Below are 24539 nucleotides of genomic sequence, written 5' to 3'. Positions count from 1 at the left end.
CTTACGTACTGTAATACGTATTGTTTTATTATTTAGGTATCTCGCCCTACTTTTACTAAACGTTTTTTTATAATATAAAAGTTTATTATCAACTTTGAAAAGAAGTCTTTGACACGTTATTGAGTGGAATACACTTTCTTTATCATGAAACTGTATAACAACTATTCAGAGTTTTGGTAGTTCTTAATGTTTACAGTGATTCACGACTTCAACCCAGTGACAACATATAAGAGTAAACGTCCAAACTCTATTATGGACCTTGCGATGAGTCCCTGGGCTGAAGCCTATTCGCCATCTTGCTACTTGCCTCCATTATTAGAGATAGGTACTATCCATGTTAGGATTTATAAAATCAAAAATTAACCATTTAAATTTATACTGGACGTTTTCCTTGTCATTACACAGTTTATTTACATTATGTTTATTTTATTAGACGTAAAATCGACAAGGTTTAATGGAAACAACGAAATAGTGGTGGCCATTGTTCGGCAGCGTCCCTATTTGATGATTTAGTGGTAATCACAATTTCTATATTTTGAGTAATAAGTTCATTTAGAAAACATTTTATTTTAACTAATAAGTATCATAAGGTTGGAATATAAAAAGACGGCTTTAACACAACATAAGTTTACATGTCTACTCATAAAACAAATACTTTTTTCTTAATGGTGCATTCACAAGAGTTTAACGACACTACGGTTAGAGAAAAGAAATTAAGGACTATGAAAGTTTTTGTCACCACATCTAAATCTACTTATCGGCGTTGTGTCCGGTTATATCCTAGTTTCGGCGGATTACAGAAGCAAAAAGGGAGGGAATGAAACCACAGCGTCAGTTCAAACCTTGCCAAGATCAAATTGACAGGATAATTAATGTTTTGTAACAAATAGTAGGTGGTTTATAGTAAATTGTGGGAAAGTTTTTGCATGTATATTATAGTCTGATGACCATAGGTACTTTTTGAGTCATTTATATGTTTCTATTCTGTGACTATGTGATATTAATTATATACCGTCATTATATATTATATGATATATGTATAATGACCGTGTATTCTCGCCCTTTACACAGTTTAACAAGACACCCACCAAGACCACTCCCGGTCCCACTAAGTGTACCCCCCCTAACCCCCCCCGGTGTTTCCCCCCCCCTGTGTAGATCTCATACACCAACACAACACCAAACACCCACAAACATATACGCCAAAATAGACTAGGCCTACCACTGATTAAGGAAAAGATACCGCCAGTAACTGCACCTTGTGGTATCCACAATGTTTCAACTGATTTAGTAGGTTTTTAAGTTACTTTCACCACTAGTCGTTAACACTCATACAAGTTTACAGATGACACTTCCTATAGTATTTCGGAATTACGTTAGGCTTACATTTTGGTTTTTTCAATACTCACTACTTTCATCATTTAGCAGTCTAAACTGGCTTCGGTTGTCTCCTAATTCATTCCACAGACTAGAGCTTGGTATCATTTGTTCGGATGAGGGACAATAAAGACAGTCTGTCTTTACACTGCGTTAGTTTCCGACTACGACCGGATAACCAGACTGTGACAACTATACAATAATAACCTTTGTTTGTTCTCCCGCAACTACGAGAGTTCGTAGAACCGGATGTGACTGAGTGACGTATTGTGAATACTTCAAAAATAGTGGGCTGTAACTACGGGTTCTTTTAACTTGACGATTTTGGCCAACTTTTTAAGGTCAGTCAGTGAATTGTGAATTTATTGGAGAAATTTGTAAAAAGTTTCCTACCTACGAAGGTATCATATCCAGATGAGGAAGTTTATGTTGCTGTTGGTGAAATTCACCAGATTTTGTTTATGTTTTACGGGTGGAATGAATTTTCGTCTGGACCTATATACTTATCGAACATATGGAACGACCACCCTCATTTAACGTAAGTTTACATGAAAAAGTTACATAATGGGGTTAGGAAAAGTATTATATTTTATAACGGCCATACCTTTTCTGTCCTCTCTCAAAAACGTATGTTTATTTAGGCAACCACCTAGTCCCCGGAAAGATAGGAACCTTTTCTATTATAATTAATATACATACATAATGCCATTATATGTGTTATTCTCAGACCATTGGTTGTAATGTTTTTCTAACAATTTATTTAAGTAGGTAATATTAAATTTATACACTACTAACTGTAGATTGGTCCAATTATATCCATAGCCTGTGTCGGATATTGGTTATCAAAAAAAATATATCGTGCAGTTCATCTTGTGACTACCGACCGAATGCGACGCGTTTGAAGTAGGGAAAATTGTTCCTCATTCATATATATTTTGTAATAAGACCATATAAATGTGTGTCGGTCTTTTTCTCTCTCTACCGTCCTCCCCCCTCCGTCAGGAGGGTGAAATTCTGTGACACAAAATCCTCTTGCTTTATTGTTACATTCCATTCCACAAAAATTTTAGGGATGGGGGAGACAGATACTTTCTACCGTCCTTCCCCCCTCTCCGTCCCGGTCCGGAGTTGTGTGTGTGTGTCGTGTGTGTGTTTGTGTGTGTGTTTGTGTGTGCGTAGTGCGTGTGTGTGTGTCTTGAAAAATACGTATGATTACTCTGCTTTCGCCGCTACTCATATTGTGAGAGGATTAGTGTTGTAGTCACAAACTTGTAGTTTCGAGACGAGTTGGCACAGGGAGGAAGGACTCAGCACTGAGGGTGACGTAACGATTCGAAAGAGTCAATATCGGTACAAGCTTAATGGTAAACGAAAGCCCTCCGGGATAAATAAATAAATAAACCGTTAGTATATCCGTCTGGACTTTCCGGTAACCGTTAGTATAACTGTTTACGTCCTTTGTATAATACAAAGGACGTATCTAGTTATAAGCTGAAGTCATCCGGTGGATCCTGTGAAAAAAGAGTAGAGGCTTTAGAGCTAGTGAACAAAGCACACGGACCGAGGATCCACGAGTATTTAGAAAAAGGCGTCAATAAGACAACTGTGTCGACTGAAAGGGGACTTAGGTAAAGGAACATTTCCCGGGTCTTCCACATAAAGAACGCTCGCCTGTCCCTCTAGTTATATGAAACAACGGGAGAAAACGTTTTAGAGTGTTAGGATAAAAGGAATAAAACAAACTTTCGGTACCTATGGAAATAAGGTGAAGTGAGGTACAAGACACAGGTCAATTTTCGCGCAGTATCCGTAGCAATCCAAGGCGATCACGTCCACCGAGGGCCGGGGCCGCTCCGGCAACAACTTCGGAGAGTCCGAGGCGTAGCGTCCGGAGAGGGAGCCACATGCAGGTGATCCCCTTCTCCTTACGTTGTGTGGTGGTCATACTATGTAACCATTTATATTTTCCCAATAAATTTTATTCGACCCATTTGTTTTACCGTCCGTACGTCGGACCTTGTTGTTTTCCCGTTTTCCGTGTCCAACTGTTTATTGGTTTGTTTCCTCTGAGATTCTTTCCTCAGATCATGTCTGTATGTCCCTTTTATTTATGATTATATCTGATTTTTTCTGCTTTGTTTGGAGTGAAATTTTTCACCACGTTGATTGTGTTTCTTGATATGTTTTTGTGTTGATTGATGTCCGTTGGCAGTGTCTTAGGATTCGTAGATTTGTGATTGATTGATGAGATGCTGAGATATGATTCGATGAGATCTGTGATGATAGGTGTGTTTCAATTGAGTGTCTTGTTTCTCGTTCATTCGCCTCCGTAGACACGGTGTGGATGGTCTCGGAGGTCTTACTACTAACAGGGGACGAACATCAGTAGAGGTCGTCCTCAACATTCAGAGTTGGAATGCTTTAGCAACCTGTTCTGCAGGACAAAAGAAAAGGGTGCGCTTTATAATGCGACAAGAATTGACGTTTGATATTCTTTTCATATATGTAACTGCAGTTTTCCAATCTATTAGAAAGCTGCAGCTAATTCAGAACGCTGCTGCTCGAGTCCTCACTAACACTAAGAAAGTGGATCATATCACTCCTGTTCTGAAGTCTTTACACTGGCTTCCTGTGTGTCAAATAATTGATTTCAAAATACTGCTGCTGATCTATAAAGCACTGAATGGTTTAGGCCCAAAATATATTTTTGACCTCCTGCTAAATTATGAACCATCCAGATCTCTCAGGTCTTCAGGGACTGGTCTGCTTTTTGTCCCCAGAGTCAGAACTAAACATGGAGAAGCAGCGTTCAGTTATTATGCTCCTAATATCTGGAACAAACTCCCAGAAACCTGCAGGTCCGCTGCAACTCTGACTACTTTTAAATCCAGGCTAAAGACTTTTCGTTTTGTCGCTGCTTTTAATTGACACTGAGCCGTTGTGTTCATCAGTAAAGTGGAACTTCTGTGTGAACTATTCATATCTTAAACTGCACTGTAACTTTTTATTCATGTACTTTTTATTCATGTATTTTTTATTCATGTATTTTTTATTCNCACAGCTCTCTCCCCCCCTCCCCCCTTGATCTTTCTTCTCCAGCAGCTAAATTAACGGTAGGTTACTCTGAGTGACAAGCTTACAGTTAGACACAACACTGTCAAGTGTTGTGTCTAACTGTAAGCTTGTCACTCAGAGTAACCTACCGTTAATTTAGCTGCTGGAGAAGAAAGATCAAGGGGGGAGGGGGGGAGAGAGCTGTGGTTGATGAGCCATTAGTTGTGTAAATACACAGAGAGAGCCGTTTCATTCAGACTGTTTAAAAAACTGTAACAACGGACTATTTTTCTTAGCGGATGCATGTCAATTTAAATCAATACATACAACTATTTTTTAAATCAATACATACAACTATTTTTTAAATCAATAAAAACATTTTCTAAATCCATAAAACCCGGAGTAATCTGCGGCCGTGAGCTGTTATGTGCCATCATGACACGCATGGTGTTCTTTTTTTATATATTATAATGAAGTACGAGCTGTGTGCTCGAGTCTTCCAGCCTGTCGGCTCTGCTCATGGATGTATAATTCGACCCTCCAGAAAAACGCGGGCAAAAATCCTTTATTATGCGGGCTAAATTCCTTGATTATGCGGGCTAAAATCCTTGATTATGCGATTAAACATGCGGGGTTTTTATGTGATTTTATGCGGTGAAATTGCGGGAAGTTGCGAAATATGCGGAAAATTGCGAAATATGCTAAATATGCGGGGGAAAAGAATAACAATTTTTTTAAATATTGGGCTGTCTTATTTATTCTCTCTCACACACAACCTGCCACTAATGTTAAACCCCTTTACTATTCAATTAAACACATTCAATGTTTATTTATTGTAAAAGCAATTGGGCACACACACACACACACACACACACACACACACACACACACACACACACACACACACACACACCTCATTCTGTTTTCATTTACTCGTTCGTTATCTGACCAGCTTCAATCTTGTAGGCTACTCACTTCGTTTCTTGTAGCCCTCGAAAAGGGTTTTGGAGGTTGATGCCTCGGTGAGCGTGAGTCGTTTGGCTNCCGCAGCAACAGGACAACGTAGTGGGGAAAGACAACTCGAGTGTAACACACCTGTCATACCGTGCAATTCAAGAAGGTCGTTTTGACAGAAACTTATTTGAAGCTCCTTAAGGAAACAAGGCAGCTACTACCCTTAGAGAGGTCACGGGACTCCGTCGTTTCGTCGGGGTTTTGTACTCGCGGGAGGGTATGAAGGTCAACCTATCCAAAACTACACCACACGAGCACGGCAAAAAAAGAGGTCGTGTATCGCAACACACCAGAAGGTTTGTTGAGTGAAACCCAAAGTAGACAGTGCTTATAGTACGGTCATCACGACAGCCTGTCAGGTCCACGAGAAACGTTGAAGTTTGCATCGCTCGGACAACAAAAGACCTGTGTCACCGCAAAGGAGGGAAAATACTGGTGGAAATACGTCTTTAAGGTCCATTAAGGTTTCCGCAAGTGTATGAAAAAGACGTTGACAATAGATCCTATCCTAAGTATTAAAGGGTAACGGTTGTACCTAGACAATTTACCGCTGGTTAAAACCGTTAAGGACTAGTAGTGGTGTGGCTCTCAACTGTATTTGAGTTCTATCATGATTTCTGTACAAGACTTTCAAACAGAACCAAACTAGGGAACTCCCCGAAAAAAAATAGACAAGGGAAGCGACGAATGACATCCGCAAACGTAACTTAACGGTTTTGAAGACCTACTAGTTTGTCTGAAACCTTACTTAGGTGGATGATCTGTAAATCCCACAAAACTTGTTTGTAGCTTTACTGCTAATAGTGTACTGACCATTGAGGTTAGAAGTAATAACAGTTTAAACTGAATTTACACATCTTAGACGAGAATAAAGGTAATCGGAGGGAATTAGGGAGGGGGAGCAGGAGACTGGCCGGGAGGGTAGACAGTAGTCATATACTGCGACTTGCTCCTGGCGTTTAACACTGCCACGACTGTTGTCAGGAGAAATCTAGTGAAGTTTAATCCTTTCGTGTTGATGTGCAGTCAGAAAAGAGAGAGTAAAGAAGGGATAGAAATGTGTGTTGGGAAAGGCGTGAGCCGGGTGTTAGTAAATCAACAACAGAATGGCTTCAACAGAAGAAAATACGCCTTCTGGAGTGGCCCAGTCAGAGTCCTGACCTCAACCCAATTGAGATGCTGTGGCATGACCTCAAGAGAGCGATTCACACCAGACATCCCAAGAATATTGCTGAACTGAAACAGTTTTGTAAAGAGGAATGGTCCAAAATTCCTCCTGACCGTTGTGCAGGTCTGATATGCAACTATAGGAAACGTTTGGTTGAGGTTATTGCTGCCAAAGGAGGGTCAACCAGTTATTAAATCCAAGGGTTCACATGCTTTTTCCACCCTGCACTGTGAATGTTTACATGGTGTGTTCAATAAAAACATAAAAACATATAATTGTTTGTGTGCTTTTAGCTTAAGCAGACTGTGTTTGTCTATTGTTGTGACTTAGATGAAGATCAGAATACATTTTATGACCAATTTATGCAGAAATCCAGGTAGTTCCAAAGGGTTCACATACTTTTTCTTGCAACTGTATCTAGACAAAAATATATATGTTTGGAAATATCACAAGATGGCGTTTAATGGAAGAAATGTTTCTTCAATAGACTGGACTGATATAAGAGGACCCTTTTACCCTTTGAGCATAGCGCTGGCGTCGGCGTCCTCGGGGATGCGTCTCATCATCCCACAGTTTTCCAGAGCCATGCGGTCCAGCAGGCGATAATCCACGTCATTCCCCATCCCGATGGTGAAGATGCAGAACTTCTCCTGCACAGCTGAGCGAGTGTTTCCCAAGATCGCTGTGGGCTTGATCTCTCCTACCGTTGGCCGTCCATCCGTCATGAATATGATGAGGGAGACGCTGTTCGGGCCGGCGTCAGGGCTTGAGAGGTACTCACGAAGCAGATCGGAACCAGTTTGGATGCCACCATCGATATTTGTGCCTGCAGTGAGTGAGGAGATGTCAAGGCAAATCCTATTAAAGGATTGGAAGTACAGTCAACAAGTTGAACTTGAAGATTTAATGGCCAGCCCTGGAGGTCACAAACCCCTTAAACAGGTAGTTTTCCACTTTAAACCCCTTGTGTCATTCAATGCAGATAATCCTTTTCTGTCTAGATATTTAAATGTAATCTGTTTACACCGCTATCAAAAGTATAGGGACTGTGGAGAAGAAGGAAAAACCATAAAGAAAATAATGACCTCCAGTGGGCACCATCATGTAAATAAACTTCTTGGCATCTCTGATGTTCAGCGGCGTCACCGGTACGAGGCGATTCGGCTGCCACACTTTGATCTTGTTGGAGAAGCTGATGAAGTTAAAGTGATCGCCAGGTCGCAGATCCCTCAGAATGGTGAACAGAGCATCTTTAGTCTGAAAAAGAAAGATAAATAATTGAACCTTGTGTCAATCCAACCTACAGAAGAAGACTAGGGTTCTCCTTAAACTATATGTTGAATGACATTCGAGTTTAGGTCTAAGATTGTAATTCTTTGCCCCTTGTCTTTGGGCATGCAACTGTTTCATCTGTTCATTGCAGTTGTATTTGCCATTGTCTGGCCATTTAGACAGACCGTAATCCTTGCATTCATGCAGACACAATTGATCGGAAACATCACGATTTTCTCCTCCCGCACCGTAGGCCTTTGATTGTTTACTGATGATTCAGCGTTATACCTTTTTTAAATCATCATGAACTGCCCCAACGAGGGATTTGTTTTCTGTTCTGTATACAGTATGAACAGTGTAGTATCGGTCCAAGAAAGAACCCAATCCATTTATTGGAGTCAATCCCGATCTTGTGGTGCACCGTTACTTTTCACTTTGGAAAACTACCTATGCGGATGCCCAGCTTTCCTGAGTGTCCTTCTAGTACTATACTGTTTCCATTTATAGCTTAAACCATAAATGTTGACCCTTGAAACTTAAGATATCATGCTTTAAATGTGTCTTTGTAAATAAAAAAAGACATGAAAAGTATCCAGACTTCTTCCTACTTTTTTGTTATGGAGCTTTAGAATGTCAGCATCTTTGCTGCATTGAGCGTGGGTGATATATAATTTGGCGCTGGGGGGGTTTACAATGTCTATAAGGGCTGTATACAGCAGGGGTCAGAACCACAGATTGACCCACACTGAAACCCTCTATTGTGGAGCCACATCAAACACACTTGTTGTTCTGTTCCTGTGGCTCGCTGGGGGTTGGCGAAGGGTGGGGGATTGGATCAAGGGGTCGAGGGTGCTGTTGTCTAAAAAGTTCCATTACCCCATAGACACTGACCTTCCTCCCTCACAACACGGCCTTGTGCTGTATGTTTCCACTTTTTTCTTTCTCACTGAAAATCTGTTTTTTCTCTCCTCTGCTCTGTTTCTGCGCTCATGGCAGCTGCAGAGATCAGCTGTTAGTCTCGCCGAGGGGATTATCGAGCTATTGCAGATGGAGGAAAAAGGTCTGATATTGATATTCCAGTGTGGGAGGGTGGAGGTGGGGTGTAGGGTTTCTGATCTGATACAGCCTTTGAAATTCTGCTTAAAGACAGTCACTCGCTGTGCATTGGAAGGAATAACTTCATCATTCTGGAAAAGTAAGCTGAAACTTTTTTCTACAATAGGGTTAGAAAAACTTTAATTTGAAAATACACCAAATGTTTCAGCCTTCAGTGTAGATGCAACAGATTCCCAAAATGCAATTGCTTCTATAAATTAACTTTAAAATAGAAATATATAGGCGATAAAACTTTGTATCTGCTTTGTATGACGGCCTTAAAGGTAAGAAAAACCTAAAACCTTTAAAAATCTATGATATATCAAACATATTGGGAGTTTTTAGTACATTTCCGAGAACTGGCGAAAACACAAGATCTTACAAGAGTAAAATCCCAAAGCGTTCTCCTGGTTAAGAGTGGAAACCCTACACAGATCACTTAAGACAAACAACACTTGTTAACACATTCCAGCAGCTTTAACTTCCAAACAGATGTCTAGATAACCTTTCTGAATGTGCTGCTTTACCTGTCTGATCTTCGTCCCCACCATGGAGGCACTGGTGTCGATCACAAACACCACATTCTTGGGCACCGCCGGCAGGTCTTTGGGGGCGAAGTAGTGGACGAAGTGGCCGTTTAAAACCTAGGAAAGAAAGAGGTTCACAGACATGCAACAGGCAGTGAGTTGCATCAGTTGGGTGTGATTTAAAAAAGAAGTGCAGACACAGCGAAGTGTTTGGCAGCGGAGTGATGGGCGGTGGCAAGAAACCAGAGAACTGAATCACTAACGGGTGGGTGGAGGAGTGTGTGTAACGTTGGACGGGAATTTAGTGTGCAAAAATATGGAAACTAATACTTTTTCAATCTGCTTCTCATCATCAAAATGTTCGCTTCTCTTTCTGTATATAACGCAGAGTCTACAAAGGGATCGTAGTGTACCTGAATGTCTCCTATCCCCATCTCTCTCTGCACATCGTAGCGGATCACAAAGTCTCCCAGCAAGCCGTTGGTGGTGATCTTGGCCTGTTGGACGATGTTCGGGCCGAAGGTGATCTTGCAGACGTTTTTCTCCTGTTTGATCACAGAGGTGACGGGAGGGTCCTTCTTCACTGAGGCACAAAGACAGGAAGTTTTAGAAAAAGAATCAAAGCAAAGATTGAAAAAGTAAAACTACGTTAAATATATGATCAAATCAAATATGATGTGTGTAACCTTGTGTTTTTGAAGATCCGGTGTTGGTGCTCCTGCCGTTGCGCAGCGGCAGCACCTGGAGGTGGGTGATGGGGGAGTGGTCCACGATGGTGACGTCCAGGCTGAGGCGGCTGACCAGCTGGAGCGGTCGCAGGCTCGTCACGTGTTCGTAGCGTCCGAGCCGCCGCTGCAGCAGCTCCTCGTACGTCAGCAGGAACACGGCCCGGTTCCGACCCGGGATGCTGGCCGACATCCTGAACACCTCCAAATCCTGCTCTGGGCTGTAGGGTGGAGAGGGGAGGAGACAGAGTGATGGTCAGGTACCCTTTAAACCGTGCATTAATATCTTATTAATACTATATTGTAATATACAAGTTTTATTTTGTGGTACAATGTGCATATTTTTATTTTTATTTTTTATATATCTTTCTTTTATTCTGATGCGTTTTATGTCAATATTTTATACTATTTTTAATTTACTTTAGTTTTAACTCTTAAAGCCACTGTCAACAAGCCACATCTCCCCTAGGATAAATAAAGTATTCTGATTCTGATTTTCAATTTCTGCAAGTTTTTTAACTTTTACATAATTGTTTACAAGTTTGTAATTGAATATGCTGATCAGCCATTCATTTGCGTTCATTTTTAGTTTGGTATGAATATCAAACTGTGTTTAAATATTTTCATTTCAATTGTCGTGGAATACTGTCTATCCTTTTTTAAGCTAACACCGCATAGGGTCACAGTTGGAAAAACTTTCGTTCTACACAAAGTGACTTAGTAATATTTTAAATGTAAACATTGAGGAGTGGTCTTTGGGTTGTTTAGTCAAGAATCATTGGGGTTTACTGCTGGTGTATTAGTACATTTTATTACTCTTTAATTGCACTCCTTTTTCTTAACCTGTCTATATTAGCCACTGTTTCTATTATGAGTGTGCCACGATGCTGCTCTCTCCCAACATCAGTGTCCACAGCTGTAATATGGAGGTTAAATAAAGTAAAGCCACAGCTGTAAATGAAAAAACAAGTAACCATTAGGCTAGAGGAGGAGGAGCACCCAAGAGGAGGTGATATCGTACATTTGATACTGCCTTTGTGTAATCTCACAATCCTCTCCTTCCTCCCTCTGCCCTTTCTTTACAACGGAGTCACTGAATCACCAAATCTCATTCAATAAAATGTCCCTTTTTCATATGACAGCTGGAAACGTGATGTCATTTCTTCCATATGTCACTTTTTGGTTCACAGATTTATACGACAATCCTGGCATCTGGAGAAATTATCTTAACACACACACACACACACACACACACACACACACACACACACACACACACACACACACACACACACACACACACACACACACACACACACACACACACTCAGGTTTCTCTTACCTTGCTTCACCTGACTCTTTGTTCCGGGCTTTTCCGTTCTCCTGCTTGACCTTCTTCTGCTTGGGCCTGACCTCGCTCTGGTAGACGCGCCCTCCGATGATCCTGGTTCAGGGGGTCAAAGGTTGAGGATTAGATTGCTGCGGACCACCTAATGTCCCGTTTAGACTTGGCTTTCTCACACAATAGACAGAATTTGTGGGTGAAATCCTGTTGTTACCTGTTTATGGGGGTGCATGTGAATGAACTGTGGTGACTGAGTGTGTTAACGACGGTTAACCCTTTGCTTGTCTCCTTGCTAACGTCTCCATAGAAACCAAAACATCGTAAATCCTTCCAGCTTCACCCGATGATGCTATTATTTGGTGTTATAGCTCTAAATTGTAAAATTGTGTGCTACATTTTCTGCTGATAAGATTTTTAATTGCTTTCAAGAAGGTTTTGGTAATTTATATATGAATATCTGCTCCCTTTTTTAAGGATGAGTTGTTTATATTAGGAAAAGCTTTGAGTTAAACTTGCCAAATCTAGCTGACTGTCTTGGTTAAACTTAATTTATACTGTCTTTATCTTCTGTTTTTGTTTACTAAAGTGTATTACATGCCTTTTGTATTTGCTTATAATACACATTGAGGTGAGATTCCTTGTATTAGCAACTCGTTTTTTTTAAGTCTCATCAACTTGCCTTTTCTCTTTGTTTTTGCAATTAGAGAAAATGGTTGTCAACCTGGGGGTCAGGCCCTTTTTATAGACCCTAAGATAAAACGTAGGTGTGAAACGATAATAATAGGGCCAGAAAGGAAAATTTACATATTTTCTGTGCCCTATGCCATAAGGCACAGTCCAATTCTTTTATTTTTAGGCCATTTATCCCCCCCCCCCTACTTATGGGATCATTTTTGACACTTTATTCTGAAGTACGGGTTGCTTTTAGCTGCTTATGAATGAAAAAATCCAGTAAAAATTGACCATGCTCTCAGTTGGTTCAGTATATTTCATAATCACCAATACAAATGTTTTAATATCCATTGTTTTATGTTTTGATGGGGTTTATTTGATTTTTAAATAAGGCAGATTTTCCTTAGAGTTACAATATGTCCAGGTTACAGTGAAATCCAACTTTGTGTCTTAATATTGCATTGATCATGTTAGTATGATTTTGTGTTCTGTGAGGTATTGTTGGTGCTCATACTACAGGACTCTTACATGGTGAAGTTGGAGACGTATGCTCCGGCGGGGATCTGGAAGCTGAAAACCCCCTCTGCGGCGGCGGAGTGTCGGTTGAGCATGGCGCAGTACACCGCGGTGAAGGCGTAGCGGGAGATGATGGTGGTCTTGATGGAGAGCTCTTGGATGTGAGGCTTAGTCTCCTGCAGAGGTAAAACGCTCACATCAGAAGCAAATACGCTAATTTGGCAGACTTTACGCATCTTTTATGTGCGTATTAAAACCTCAGATGTATTTTTGATTAGCTAAGATGTCTCTCCCTAAGACACCCTGAAGCCCTCCATAGTAACAATAACCAAATACAGGGAGAGGAATGTTTTCCCATGAGCTAATTACATTACAGATACTTTGGCACAGCTGCGCGCTTGGCGGTCCTCCTGCGCGTCACGCCCTATGCGCACAACTTTAGGGGGATACAATAACCTCCCAAAAACTGAAAAATTTTCATGCATTCTATGTCAGTATTAGAGATATCAAGTTATATTTAGTCATGTTTTTTGGGAGTTCAAACTCCTATACTTCTATAGTATTGACAGGTTAATGGCATCAATATTTAGTTGATGTGCCAAATTATCATAGCCCAGCACAAGACTCAAGGACATTTTATTTTTTAAATGTTGAATGCCTTTTCTTTGCAACTACGGTATTGTTTACAGTTGGGCTCTATCCCAAACTCAAATCTTTAGTGTCTAAATTAAATTCAATCAAGAAAGAAAAATATAGAAATATCTTCGTATACATTTGATCTTACCTTGGTTAAGATCGTTTTCACCTGCCGTGGGACCCTGCGTGGCGCCTGTGTGTACAAGAAAAATGTCAGATAAGGACATCCAAACAGCAGAATATAACACCTTCGTCCTTTTTTAAAAGTCTTACAATGTCTAAATCAAAGTCTGCGAGGTCGACATCATCTTCAAACAGGGATTCCTCCTGTTGCCCCAGAACTGTCGGACTGGAGCAAATGATCAGAAAAGTGAGCAGCAGCATCGTGCAGTCCTTCTCCAGTTAAACTCAGACAGATAAATGGGACATTATTTCCAGCGCCGAGTCTACGTCTGTCCTGAGAAGAGTGACCGGACAGAGAGGGGACAGCCCGGGGCCGATCAGAAAAAACACTCCCCCCCCCCCCCCCCCCCACGCACCGGAGGAGAGGGATGCACAGTTTCAGACCACTGCTGCCTTCAGGCACTGTTGGAGTGTTTGCCTTTACGAGTTCAACCCTGAAAGACAGTCCATGAAAAAAAAAACAGAAGTTATTATTTGGTGTTTTAGCTCCAAAGTGGCTTCATTTTCTCGATTCTCTTTTTTTTGTATTTCGATTTCTTTTTTAAGGATAAGCTTTATAGCAGGACTCAAGTCTGACTAAAGCTTGGATATTAGGCTACTTGTAAAAACATAAGCAAAGTAAAAACGTAGCCTACTGGCTGGCTTGGCTGTCCTGATAAGAATTAGTTTTTTTGTATTACTATATTACATGACTTTGTTATTTTTATTATACATTTGAGATTAGATACCTTAGGAGTGTTGGATTTTATGCAACTATGAGTAACACGACAAAAGAAGTCCCTGAACACGTTCAGTCTACTCTTTTTTGCAAGGTGGAGAGCAAGGGCGTAGGTTTCGTTTCAACATTACGGAGGCACAAATATTAGGCAGCAGGTGTAACATATTTGAGCTTTAAAAGCTAAATGTCCTGGATTCAGTTCAGTTTTTAGGCACCAACTTCTGGTAAAAATGTGTTTATTTATTTGGGTAAAAAGATTAAATGCAGGCAACAGGTCTTTTAAAAATAATTACATGGTACCTATAATTATTATCTTATGGATTTATTTAAATACAATTTCCACCTAAAAAGGCTGAGGTTAAACAAAAAAATGTCAATGCCAATGTCAATAGGGGGGGCTGCGTAAAGTTCACCTAACTATTAAAACTACAAATGATGTAGCCAAATATTGGAGAATATATTATTTTAGAGGGATATGTTTGTTTATTTAATTTAATATAGAACAAAGAGGCACAACAAACAGTAAGTGTTATTGTCTTTCATTTTCAGTTTTTTGTAGTGAAAAGAATAAGAATGAATTCCTACTTTGCATTTCAAATTTGGTTTTTTTCAGTGACACTGTGAACAAACATGATATTTCCCTAAAATAAGCATTTACTAATACTCAAATTGACAGTTATAACATCCACTAATGCATTTTTACTGTAAATAAAGAGACATACAGTAGTGGCTTCGCTAAAGGACCACTTTAGTGCCATCTTGTGGGCATAACGCCACATTACATCTTTCTCCTGTAAACTCAGGATATGTGCATTGAAATGTAATTCTTTGTGCCTTTTAAATTATAAAAAAAAACTGCCACCTCTATATTAGAAACTCAACATAATGATATCTGGCCAAATGTGCATCAAAATTGTGACTTTTATATCCAAGTCCCATACGTTAAAACAATCTGTATTAGTGTTTAATCTGTGTGTTATTTACCCTGCCCACACTGCAGGTCAAGTTTCAAAGTTTCCTTCTCCTCTCTACATGAAACACAACAAATATTGACTGGGGCTGGGAGTCGATCAGTTCAGTGGATTTTAACCTTCAGTTTTCAGCTCAGAAGGACCGTCTGTCTCTCAGCGCTGTTTTATTGTTTTATATGTGTGTGAGTGTGTGTGTGTGTAGGAAACATGAGGCATCTTCTGCTGCTCCTCGGGTTCCTGCTGCTCCAACAGGCCTGCTGCTTTGAGTTTGTGATAGATGGAGAATGGGAGGAGGACGTGGTGAGTTTACAGGCACTTGGAGAAACGTTACATTTGCAAAACAAAGCTTAACCCACTTTTTAGAAAGATATCAAAAACATGTCAAAGTGAAAGAAAGCCAAAACATAAATGTTTGTTCTGTTGAATGTGAATAAACTCTGCATCTGTTAGTGATTCTTGGGTCTATTTAAATGTCTGGCACAGGGACATGACATATCTTTATTTATATTGTTGTATTATATTCCTTTCTATGGGATGTTATGATTCACACTTAATCGAGACTCAATTAATAGGGAAGTGTTTATTTGTTTAATGTCTTGAAAGAGTAGGGAATCATTTAAATTGGAGGGGTTTTCTTTTAGTCTATGTGGGAATTTTATTTACATGGAATACAAATATTTGACCTGACTTTTGACTTTAAAAACTCCCTTAAAAGCTCACCCTTATATAGCAGAACTATAGCATTTCTTAACCTCATATGTCTTCTTTTTGAACTGTTGCTGTAAAAATACAAATATTTAGTATTATTCACCTAATGCTGCTTGATTGCTTTTCATCAGTATTAAGACAAACATTTTTTCTTATGTTTATATCTGTTTTTAAATTAAATGTAATGGCTTGCCCTGACCTTTAACCTTTAACCTTTAAACCCAACTATCTTGTACTGCTAACATGTCAGTTAATATCTCAGTTTTTGTAAATGTAAGTAAATCCAATTGAAATTCACACGTCTCAAGCATACATTATGTCGCCAACATCGGTCATTTTATATGTTTTTAAAATCAGATTTTCCTTCTGCCCCCAGTCAGATATGCGGGATCATCGGGAGAGGCACAAGGTGAGATTTCCTTCAGAAAAGTGCCTAATTTTTCTCATTTATATTCATTTCTAAATAGTTTTCTCATTGATGTTGCAATAATCATTGATCCACAGTGTGGTTCTTATGGATTGCGCAAAAAATGTACAAAGCATCATCCTAAAGACCTGCTCTGATCCTGAATGTAACCTGTGACACATGTGTCTAAATAACCGTAGTTTGTTCATCATAATCATTGTATGTGTGTGTGTGTGTGTGTGTGTGTGTGTGTGTGTGTGTGTGTGTGTGTGTGTGTGTGTGTGTGTGTGTGTGTGTGTGTGTGTGTGTGTGTGTGTGTGTGTGTGTGTGTGTGTGTGTGTGTGTGTGTGTGTGTGTGTTCCAGAGAGCCATATTGACCAGCGAGGAGCAGGAAGACTTTGAGGTAGGACTCTTGTTGTTGGAGCCCTCTCCTCTGTGACAGAGTTGACCGTTATCTCACAGTCGATATGCGTCTGTTTGAAGAGACTCCCGTGACTGACGGGTTATTGACTTTGTTCTGAAATAATCCTGCTCTCATTCCCTTTTCTGTCTGTCTTTCTCTTCCAAAAAAAAATCTAATCACTGGGACAGTCAGCTGCTTTGATCACATTTAGGGGAAGTGTTACATCAAGACACTTGGGTTTGGAAGACGTAATAGAAGGAAATGCAGAATAAATAAACCAATGGAATTGTTTTAAAGTTTTTTGAATGTATACAAACCTCAGGGGATGTTTAAAGAGGAATAACAGTTTGTGTGGTTTTGTGGCACATAGTTGGAATCCATTGAGATAATAATAGTAAAAAGAACAACAACAACAATTTACCATATGCAGCTTGTACATTTTTCATTTATATTCAATATACTATTTAGTATTCCATTCCTCACATATGTATGTATATATAATATCCTGCTTTATATTTTGTTTCTGTACATTTGTAATTCAACATGTATATTTTCTACTTTTTTTATAATGCTGTTTTATTTCTATTGAGATTTTTACATTTTGGAATGTTTATTTCTAGTCCTTTAATTCTTTTTATGCTGCTGCAACGCAAAAGAAATCCTAAATTGGGATCAATAAAGTACTTCTTATCTTATCTTATACATTAAATAACACTGCAGCAGAATAAAAAGGTCCCAATTGTCTTCCTTTTATTACATCATTATTTGAAATTTCATATTTTTTAAGACAAAACTCAGAAAGACATCTCTTCAATATTAAGATAGGTGTAGAATATTATGGCACAAATTCCAAAAGAAAAGGTGGTCCAAGTCAGAGAAAGTAAAGAATTAAAAACCTCCTCCTGTTTCTAATATCCTAATTCTTCCCTTATCCTCTCAGGCGATCCGTGGTGAAGACATCACGGTGAAGAGCTACAAGGTGGAGAGCCGCATCACGTCCCGCTTCGCCCACACCACCGTCCGGAGCTCCGTGCTCAACTCGGGCTCCAAGGCCCAGAGCATCGGCTTCAACGTGCAGATCCCCAAACGAGCTTTCATCACTAACTTCACCATGTGAGGCCTTTTCCAGTCCCAGCTGCTGTCACGGAGAGTGTGCAGAGTTTAACCCCCGCTCTCTTCTCGTTGCAGGAATGTGAACGGGATCATATTCGTGGGCTCGGTGAAGGAAAAGACGGTGGCCAGGAACCTGTACGCCCAGGCCCGAGCCAGAGGCAAGGCAGCGGGCATCGTCAGGTACTGCTGGGCCTCTGGAGCTGAAACAGCAAGGGGACAGACAGACTACAAATCAGCTTTCATTCAGTTTAGGAGGGAAACACACATACTTTATGGCTGATTTGCCTCCATTCGTTTCATTCGTTTTGTAAAGCTACTTTGTGTCTCTTCATAGTCATTTTGAATGTCATAGCTTTATTTGTGTGTCTCCATATACATTTTAAGTCTCTGGAGTTGTTTTGTATCTTTATTTTGTCATTTTGAGTCACTTTTGTTAATATTTTGTGTCAGTTTGCAGCTTTTCTCATCTCTCGCGGTTTTGTTTCTTATTCTTATCATTTTGTGTCTCTTTGTGTTTGCTTTACCTATTTTTAATAGCTTTTGTGAGTCTCTTTGTGTCTCTGTTTTGCATCTATTTATAGCTGCTATTGTCCATTTAAGGTTTTTTGTGTGTCTTTGTTCTCGTTTTCTTTGTGGTCATTTTATTTCTCTTTCTGGAGAATCACAACGTGTCCCTTTGAGAGACATTCTGTATGTGGCTATGCCCAGTAATCCAACAATGATCATGCTCACTTAAATCTTGCTGCTTTCCAGGGCCAATTCCCAGGACATGGAGACGTTTAAAACAGAAGTGCATGTTCCTCCTGGCAGTAACATTGAGTTTGAGCTGCACTACCAGGAGATGATGCACAGGAGGCTGGGCTTCTACGAGCACTCGCTGTTCCTGCAGCCTGGGAGGCTGGTGCCTCAGTTCCAGGTGAGAAAAATCGTAATAAATGTACGTTTGCAGGTCTGAATATCTTATACCGATGGTCCCTGACCCAGTCTCTCCTCAGGTGGATGTGTACATCTTTGAGCCCAATGGAATCTCCATGGTAGAAGCACCAAACACCCTCGGAGAGCAGTTTGTAGGGAATATCAAAGTGACCTCGACCAAAGAGAAGGTAAGACTGGAAAACACCCAGAGGGATACAAAAAATGCAGATAATTTTTATCTGAATCAAGGTACAAATAGCTGTTCTGACGATAGTGCTACGATTTTTTTACGATAACCTGAAGCGTGTTTGGGAATATTAGGGCTATGCACAGTTGAGCAAAATCCTGACTGACTTCTGGACATTTAAATTGACCAATGATGGGTTAAAGTATGAAAAACTCTATGAAAAAAGTATTTAAAAAACATTTTTTTAAACCCTGTAATGACAGAAAGGAGGCATCCAATGTATTTTTATTTATTCTTTGCTTGACAAAAATACTTGATGTTAAATATTAAGGCCCATGATTGGCCTCTGAAAAGGGATTTTGTTTTATTTTTGCGTCTCATTCATTGTTTTTTCTTTATAAATGGTCAAATGGTGACGATATTTGCATTAAACAATTGTTTAAACATCACACATACATACACAAGACCAAAAACCTACCCTTTTTTGTCATGGATGATTCATTTGTAGCATATTATATCTAATCATGTGCTGTCTTTGTCCTCAGGCTCATATTGTCTTCAAGCCAAGCCTCCAGCAGCAGAGAAAATGTGACAACTGCACTGGAAGCGCTATAGACGGCATCTTCACCGTCAGATATGATGTGACCCGGGAAGGCAATGCCGGAGAACTACAGGTATGTTATCTTTAAAGCCTCAATGATGAACTTGCTTCATGTCGTATCTGGCCACAAACACTTTTGGAGATGATCACACCTTTACTGTTTCCTCCAGGTCTCAGACGGCCACTTCGTGCAGTTCTTTGCTCCCTCCAACCTCTCTCCTCTCCCTAAAAACATCGTGTTCGTCATTGACGTCAGCGGATCCATGTGGGGAGTCAAGATGAAGCAAGTGAGTCGTTTGTTGACATGGAGTTTTGTGCACTTTGACCCACACTACCAAACTATTGAGTATGCCAGAAAGATAAAGTATGTCCCAATACATAGAAAACACTTGGATGTCTTACTGCATCAGGTTGCATTGTGTACTATGTCCCAATTGTATGCATACGGAATGCAATAGTACATATGAAGTAAGGGCAAATGGTAATTGTACTGACAGCAATGGTGGAAGAAGTTCTTTGTTTTACTTAAAGTGGACCTATCATGCAAAATGCACTCTTGTACGTCCTTCTACATGAATATGTGTCCCCGGTGTGTCCGGGAACTCACCAAGTGTCAGAAAACACAACCCTCTCTCTTTTCCTCCATACCCAAGTCTCTAAAAACGGGGCTGCAACGGATCTGATACAGACTGATACAGATTTGGAAAATTCTCTGACGTCAGAAACGAGGAGCTCCGCCTATATGGGCAACTCTCTACCTATCAGGAGGAGACAGCCACGGCCATTGCCGTTCAAAAGCGCTGGAGACGCTGTAGTACATATGCCAGGCCTGTAGGTGGCGCTGTAGTCTGCCACAAAAGCAGCGAAGAAGACTTCTCACAGATTCAGCCCTTGCAAAAACAGGGCTAAAAAAGAGCAAATAGAGCGAAATGTGGCATGGCTAAAATGCATGATCTGTTTGGTATTTTGAACAAAAAAAATCGCAGACATGTAGGTATGGCCCTACAATATATTATTCAAATATAGCATGATAGGTCCACTTTAAGTAAAAGGATCATTAATGAATAATTGTAAATACACTCTGTTGAAAGTCAAAGTCCTTCTTTCTAGGTCTTACTTTAAGTAAAAGTACAAAAGTATTGGCATTGAAACGTCCTTAAAGTACAAAAAGGTGAATGTACTGAATTATGGCCAATTTCAAAATCACATTTATTAAAAGACTGGATTTCTATAAACAATTTTTGGCTCTCTAAAAAACTCTCAAAACATTTGTTATCCAAATAGTTGTGGCAGTTAAGAAAAAACTCTAGTGAAGTACAAGTACCTCAAATATGCATTTAAGTACAGTACGAGAGTTAATGTGCTTGGTAATGTGTAGAGCATTACCAAGCACATTAACTCTCGTTCTCAGCAAACAACACTTTAATGTGCATTTTAAAAGCAAAAGCATATTTAAACAATTTTTCTCAATCAGAAAAAGGGTGCGTTTCTTTTGTGCGATCATTCTGCATTTTAAGAAGTGCATTTAATCCCCTCTGCTCTCTCAGACAGTGGAGGCCATGCAGGCCATTCTGGAGGACATGGCCATAGACGACCACTTCAGCATCATCGACTTCAACCACAACGTGCGCTGCTGGAACGAAGAGCTGGTGGCCGGATCCTCCATTCAGATCGCAGACGCCAAGAGATACATCCAGGACATCAAACCCAACGGAGGTGTGAGAGAAAACGACTCTTTAATCTCGTGGGAGGTCGCTCTGAGACCCTGGTGAACATGAACATTGGTGTGTTAACGACCACATTCTACTGACCGCAGGTACCAACATTAACGAGGCTCTGATGAGAGCTGTGCAGATGCTGGTGAGGGCGTCCAATCAGGGGCTCATCGACCCCCGCTCCGTCTCCATGATCATCCTGGTGTCTGACGGAGACCCCACCGTGGGTAGGACTGATGTTCAATAGATTTTAGAATCAAAATCGGGTTTATGCCTCGAGTGTTTTGTTGTGTGAACACATTTAATAGAAAATCAAATGAAACTAAAACATAATGGAGGATATTAACCATAAAATATGTACAATACGTCTGAATTCAAAGGAAAAAACTGTGCAGTTTATTTAAAATGTGTGGGTCTAAACAAGTAAAAACATCAAGAAAAATAATTACTGTATAGAATGGGGGAATATTACAAAGAAAGGTACGACAAAATAATGTAAAAATAGGTTTAATATATCTGATTCAACGTCTAAATGCAGCCCTTAAAAGAGGTACTTTGTGCAGAAATGTTGAAAATTGGCCAAGGAATAGGCCTTACTTTAAGGGATTTGTTGTTAACTGTTGAGGCATCTAAGACGTACAAAGTTTCTTAAAGAACCCAAGGTGACACAGGGGGAGTCATTGAGATCCAAATAAAGCAAAAGGAGAGGAAGAAAGACGGATGCAATGTCTCTATGCTAGGTGATTGTACATGTCATTATTAAAACACAGTCTTGTGTCTTTAGTCACTGAGATGATATTTCGTTCTCTGCAGGAGAGATCAAGCTGGGCACCATCCAGAAGAATGTGAAGCGGGTGATGAGGGAGGAGTTTTCTCTCTTCTCGCTGGGCATCGGCTTCGACGTGGACTATGACTTCCTGGAGCGGATCGCCATGGAGAACAGAGGCATGGCTCAGAGGATCTACGCCAACCACGATGCAGCAGAGCAGCTCCGGGTACACAAACCTAACACTACGAGTAGATACATCTCTGTCTTTGGAAGTGGAATGAGCTCCAAGCAACATACGTTTGTTATATTTAGACAAAAACATACTTGTGATATTTTCACTTTTTTCGACTTGTGATATTTTTCACTTTTTTTGACTGTTGTATTTTTTCCATTTGTTATACTGTCTTCTTTTTCCCTTTTGTGGACAGTTCCGGACTTGATTTTTTGTCAACCTTTTCACTTTGTTGGTCTGTTTATGTTTCTCACTTTTCTCGACTTTTTTTTTAGTTTTTTTTACCCTTTTTGCTACAAATTTCAGATGGGATATCTATAGTTGATGAAAAAAGGCAAAAGTCATGGTCTGGTCTCCATGCAGCCATGATAAAAACCAAGCTGACCCTCTCTCACTCTGTTGCTGATTCCATAATTATGTTCAATTGTTCAAAGTAATATATATATATATTATGTAGAAAAGGGAGGGAAATATTTCATTCCAGCATCTAATTCTGCCTCCCTCCTCCTCCTCCCCCTACAGGCGTTTTACCGCCAGGTCTCCTCCCCCCTGCTGAGGACGATCCAGGTTCAGTTCCCAGAGGACTCGGTGTCAGACGTCACCCAGAACCGCTTCGATAAGTACTTCAGCGGCTCGGAGCTGGTGGTGGCCGGGAAAGTGAAGCCGTCGGAGAGCAACACGCTGACCAGCTTCACCACCGCCCGCGCCGTGAGTAAAATGCAATTTACATTAACATTTCAAATGTTTACTTGTGATTTTTTGAGTTGTACCTCTTCAGATTACCAATAGATTATTAAGAAACACCTCCATTTACAAGTTCTGTACACCATTCCACACCTGTGAGAATTGTCCATTAAATTCCAACTGTGTTTTTTCTGCCGAAAGAATCGATTCACACATTTCAAATCAACTTTTCCTGAATCTTTTCTTTTTGTGTGAAATACTACACCGTTTTTCCTCTTCAGGTTGCTAAAAATGTTGACACAAATCTCAATTCCCACATAGAATTATACATGTGTTTAGAAATAAAGGGTTAAAGGCCATTGCTGAAGGAAAGACGTTCAGATTTAGCACCACCAGTGTCCTCTGTGCTGTGTGCTCCCTCAGGCCCGTCTGGACGTCACCTTTGAGACGGAGGGAGACTTCACGGAGCTGGACACGGAGCTGGCCAAGCAGCAGCACTCCTTCACGGGCTTCGCCAGACAGATGTGGGCCTACATCACCGTCAAACAGCTGATCTCTGAGAGGTGAGAGGCCTGCAGAGAAACGGAGAACTGTTGGATAAATAATCAAGAAACAAGAATATTCATTGGAAATAAATATCTTCAGTCCTGATCACAACAACTAATTATTCATAAATGTTCTGAATTGTAATCCGTAAAATGCCATTTCTTTTACACAATGCCACTGTTGCACAAACATTGAATACAGGATCTGAAGGTGAACTTCCAAAATCAAAACATTTACTAAATGATATGACATTAACACAGCAAAAGTCATGAAAAAAAGAAAGAAAGAAGTTAAGGAATGAAGCGTCCTAATATGAATAAATAGGAAAATCTAAATACAAAAACAAAACACCAATGGCTCTTTATTACGTCTGTATGAAACATGTTCTCCTGCAGGAGTGTGACAGGTGTTTGCATGATAGCCAGTGTGATCAGCTGTGTCTCTCCTGCAGGGCTCTGGCTCCCACGGCGGTGAAGAAGAGGAAGATCACTCAGAGGATCATGGCGCTGGCTGTGGAGCATCAGTTCGTCACTCCACTCACCGCGATGCTGGTGGAGAGCGAGGACACCAACGAGAGGCTGCTGGCCGACTCCCCGAAGGACCCCAAACATGGCTGCTGCTCAGGTGCCTGACAGATAAATATTTCTATCCTTTTTTCTTTAAAAGACATGACATTAAAGTATAATCGTATCGTACAATCGGTAATGTGATGCAGAATTAACATCATGTGTGTGTAGGCGCAGGGTTTGGTGGAGGCCCCTCCCCGGGGCTCAATCCAGTGAATGTGGTGTACCAGGCCCCCCCCTGGGTCCAGATGACCACTAACGCCCCCCCCAGCCAGGCTGTTAAGGGCAGCGAGGAGTACGCACTGCCTCCAAAGGTCAACTTAGGTAACACACACACGCACGCACTCACGTGCACACACACACACACACACACACACACACACACACACACACACACACACACACACACACACACACACAC

General features: G+C 40.5%; 2 protein-coding genes across 2 annotated transcripts in view; one reads left to right on the top strand and one right to left on the bottom strand.

Annotated features, from left to right (window-relative positions):
- The window catches only part of itih5 (inter-alpha-trypsin inhibitor heavy chain 5), a 19316-nt gene extending 5331 nt beyond the window's left edge, over positions 1 to 13985 (bottom strand). Inside the window, exons 1-9 of the mRNA XM_010779768.1 lie at positions 13675 to 13985; positions 13550 to 13594; positions 12778 to 12941; positions 11575 to 11676; positions 10194 to 10453; positions 9921 to 10090; positions 9508 to 9624; positions 7699 to 7870; positions 7130 to 7439 (exon numbers count right to left, since the gene is read on the bottom strand). Coding sequence (XP_010778070.1) covers positions 7130 to 7439; positions 7699 to 7870; positions 9508 to 9624; positions 9921 to 10090; positions 10194 to 10453; positions 11575 to 11676; positions 12778 to 12941; positions 13550 to 13594; positions 13675 to 13785 — 1451 coding nt within the window. The 5' untranslated portion in view covers positions 13786 to 13985. The remainder of the gene's footprint in view (positions 1 to 7129; positions 7440 to 7698; positions 7871 to 9507; positions 9625 to 9920; positions 10091 to 10193; positions 10454 to 11574; positions 11677 to 12777; positions 12942 to 13549; positions 13595 to 13674) is intronic.
- itih2 (inter-alpha-trypsin inhibitor heavy chain 2) overlaps positions 12903 to 24539 on the top strand; it is a 14531-nt gene continuing 2894 nt past the window's right edge. Inside the window, exons 1-17 of the mRNA XM_010779770.1 lie at positions 12903 to 12949; positions 15476 to 15573; positions 16358 to 16390; positions 16752 to 16790; positions 17731 to 17903; positions 17979 to 18083; positions 18657 to 18819; positions 18899 to 19006; positions 19551 to 19679; positions 19777 to 19893; positions 21154 to 21322; positions 21423 to 21548; positions 22135 to 22316; positions 22845 to 23030; positions 23430 to 23569; positions 24004 to 24176; positions 24290 to 24442. Of these exons, the coding sequence (XP_010778072.1) occupies positions 15481 to 15573; positions 16358 to 16390; positions 16752 to 16790; positions 17731 to 17903; positions 17979 to 18083; positions 18657 to 18819; positions 18899 to 19006; positions 19551 to 19679; positions 19777 to 19893; positions 21154 to 21322; positions 21423 to 21548; positions 22135 to 22316; positions 22845 to 23030; positions 23430 to 23569; positions 24004 to 24176; positions 24290 to 24442 (2089 nt within the window). The 5' untranslated portion in view covers positions 12903 to 12949; positions 15476 to 15480. The remainder of the gene's footprint in view (positions 12950 to 15475; positions 15574 to 16357; positions 16391 to 16751; positions 16791 to 17730; positions 17904 to 17978; positions 18084 to 18656; positions 18820 to 18898; positions 19007 to 19550; positions 19680 to 19776; positions 19894 to 21153; positions 21323 to 21422; positions 21549 to 22134; positions 22317 to 22844; positions 23031 to 23429; positions 23570 to 24003; positions 24177 to 24289; positions 24443 to 24539) is intronic.

Source organism: Notothenia coriiceps, unplaced genomic scaffold, assembly GCF_000735185.1.
Source record: "Notothenia coriiceps isolate Sejong01 unplaced genomic scaffold, NC01 NC01_scaffold00020659, whole genome shotgun sequence".
Lineage (NCBI taxonomy): Eukaryota > Metazoa > Chordata > Actinopteri > Perciformes > Nototheniidae > Notothenia > Notothenia coriiceps.
Note: the sequence above shows the minus strand (reverse complement) of the source record. Positions and strands in the feature narration are given on the sequence as shown.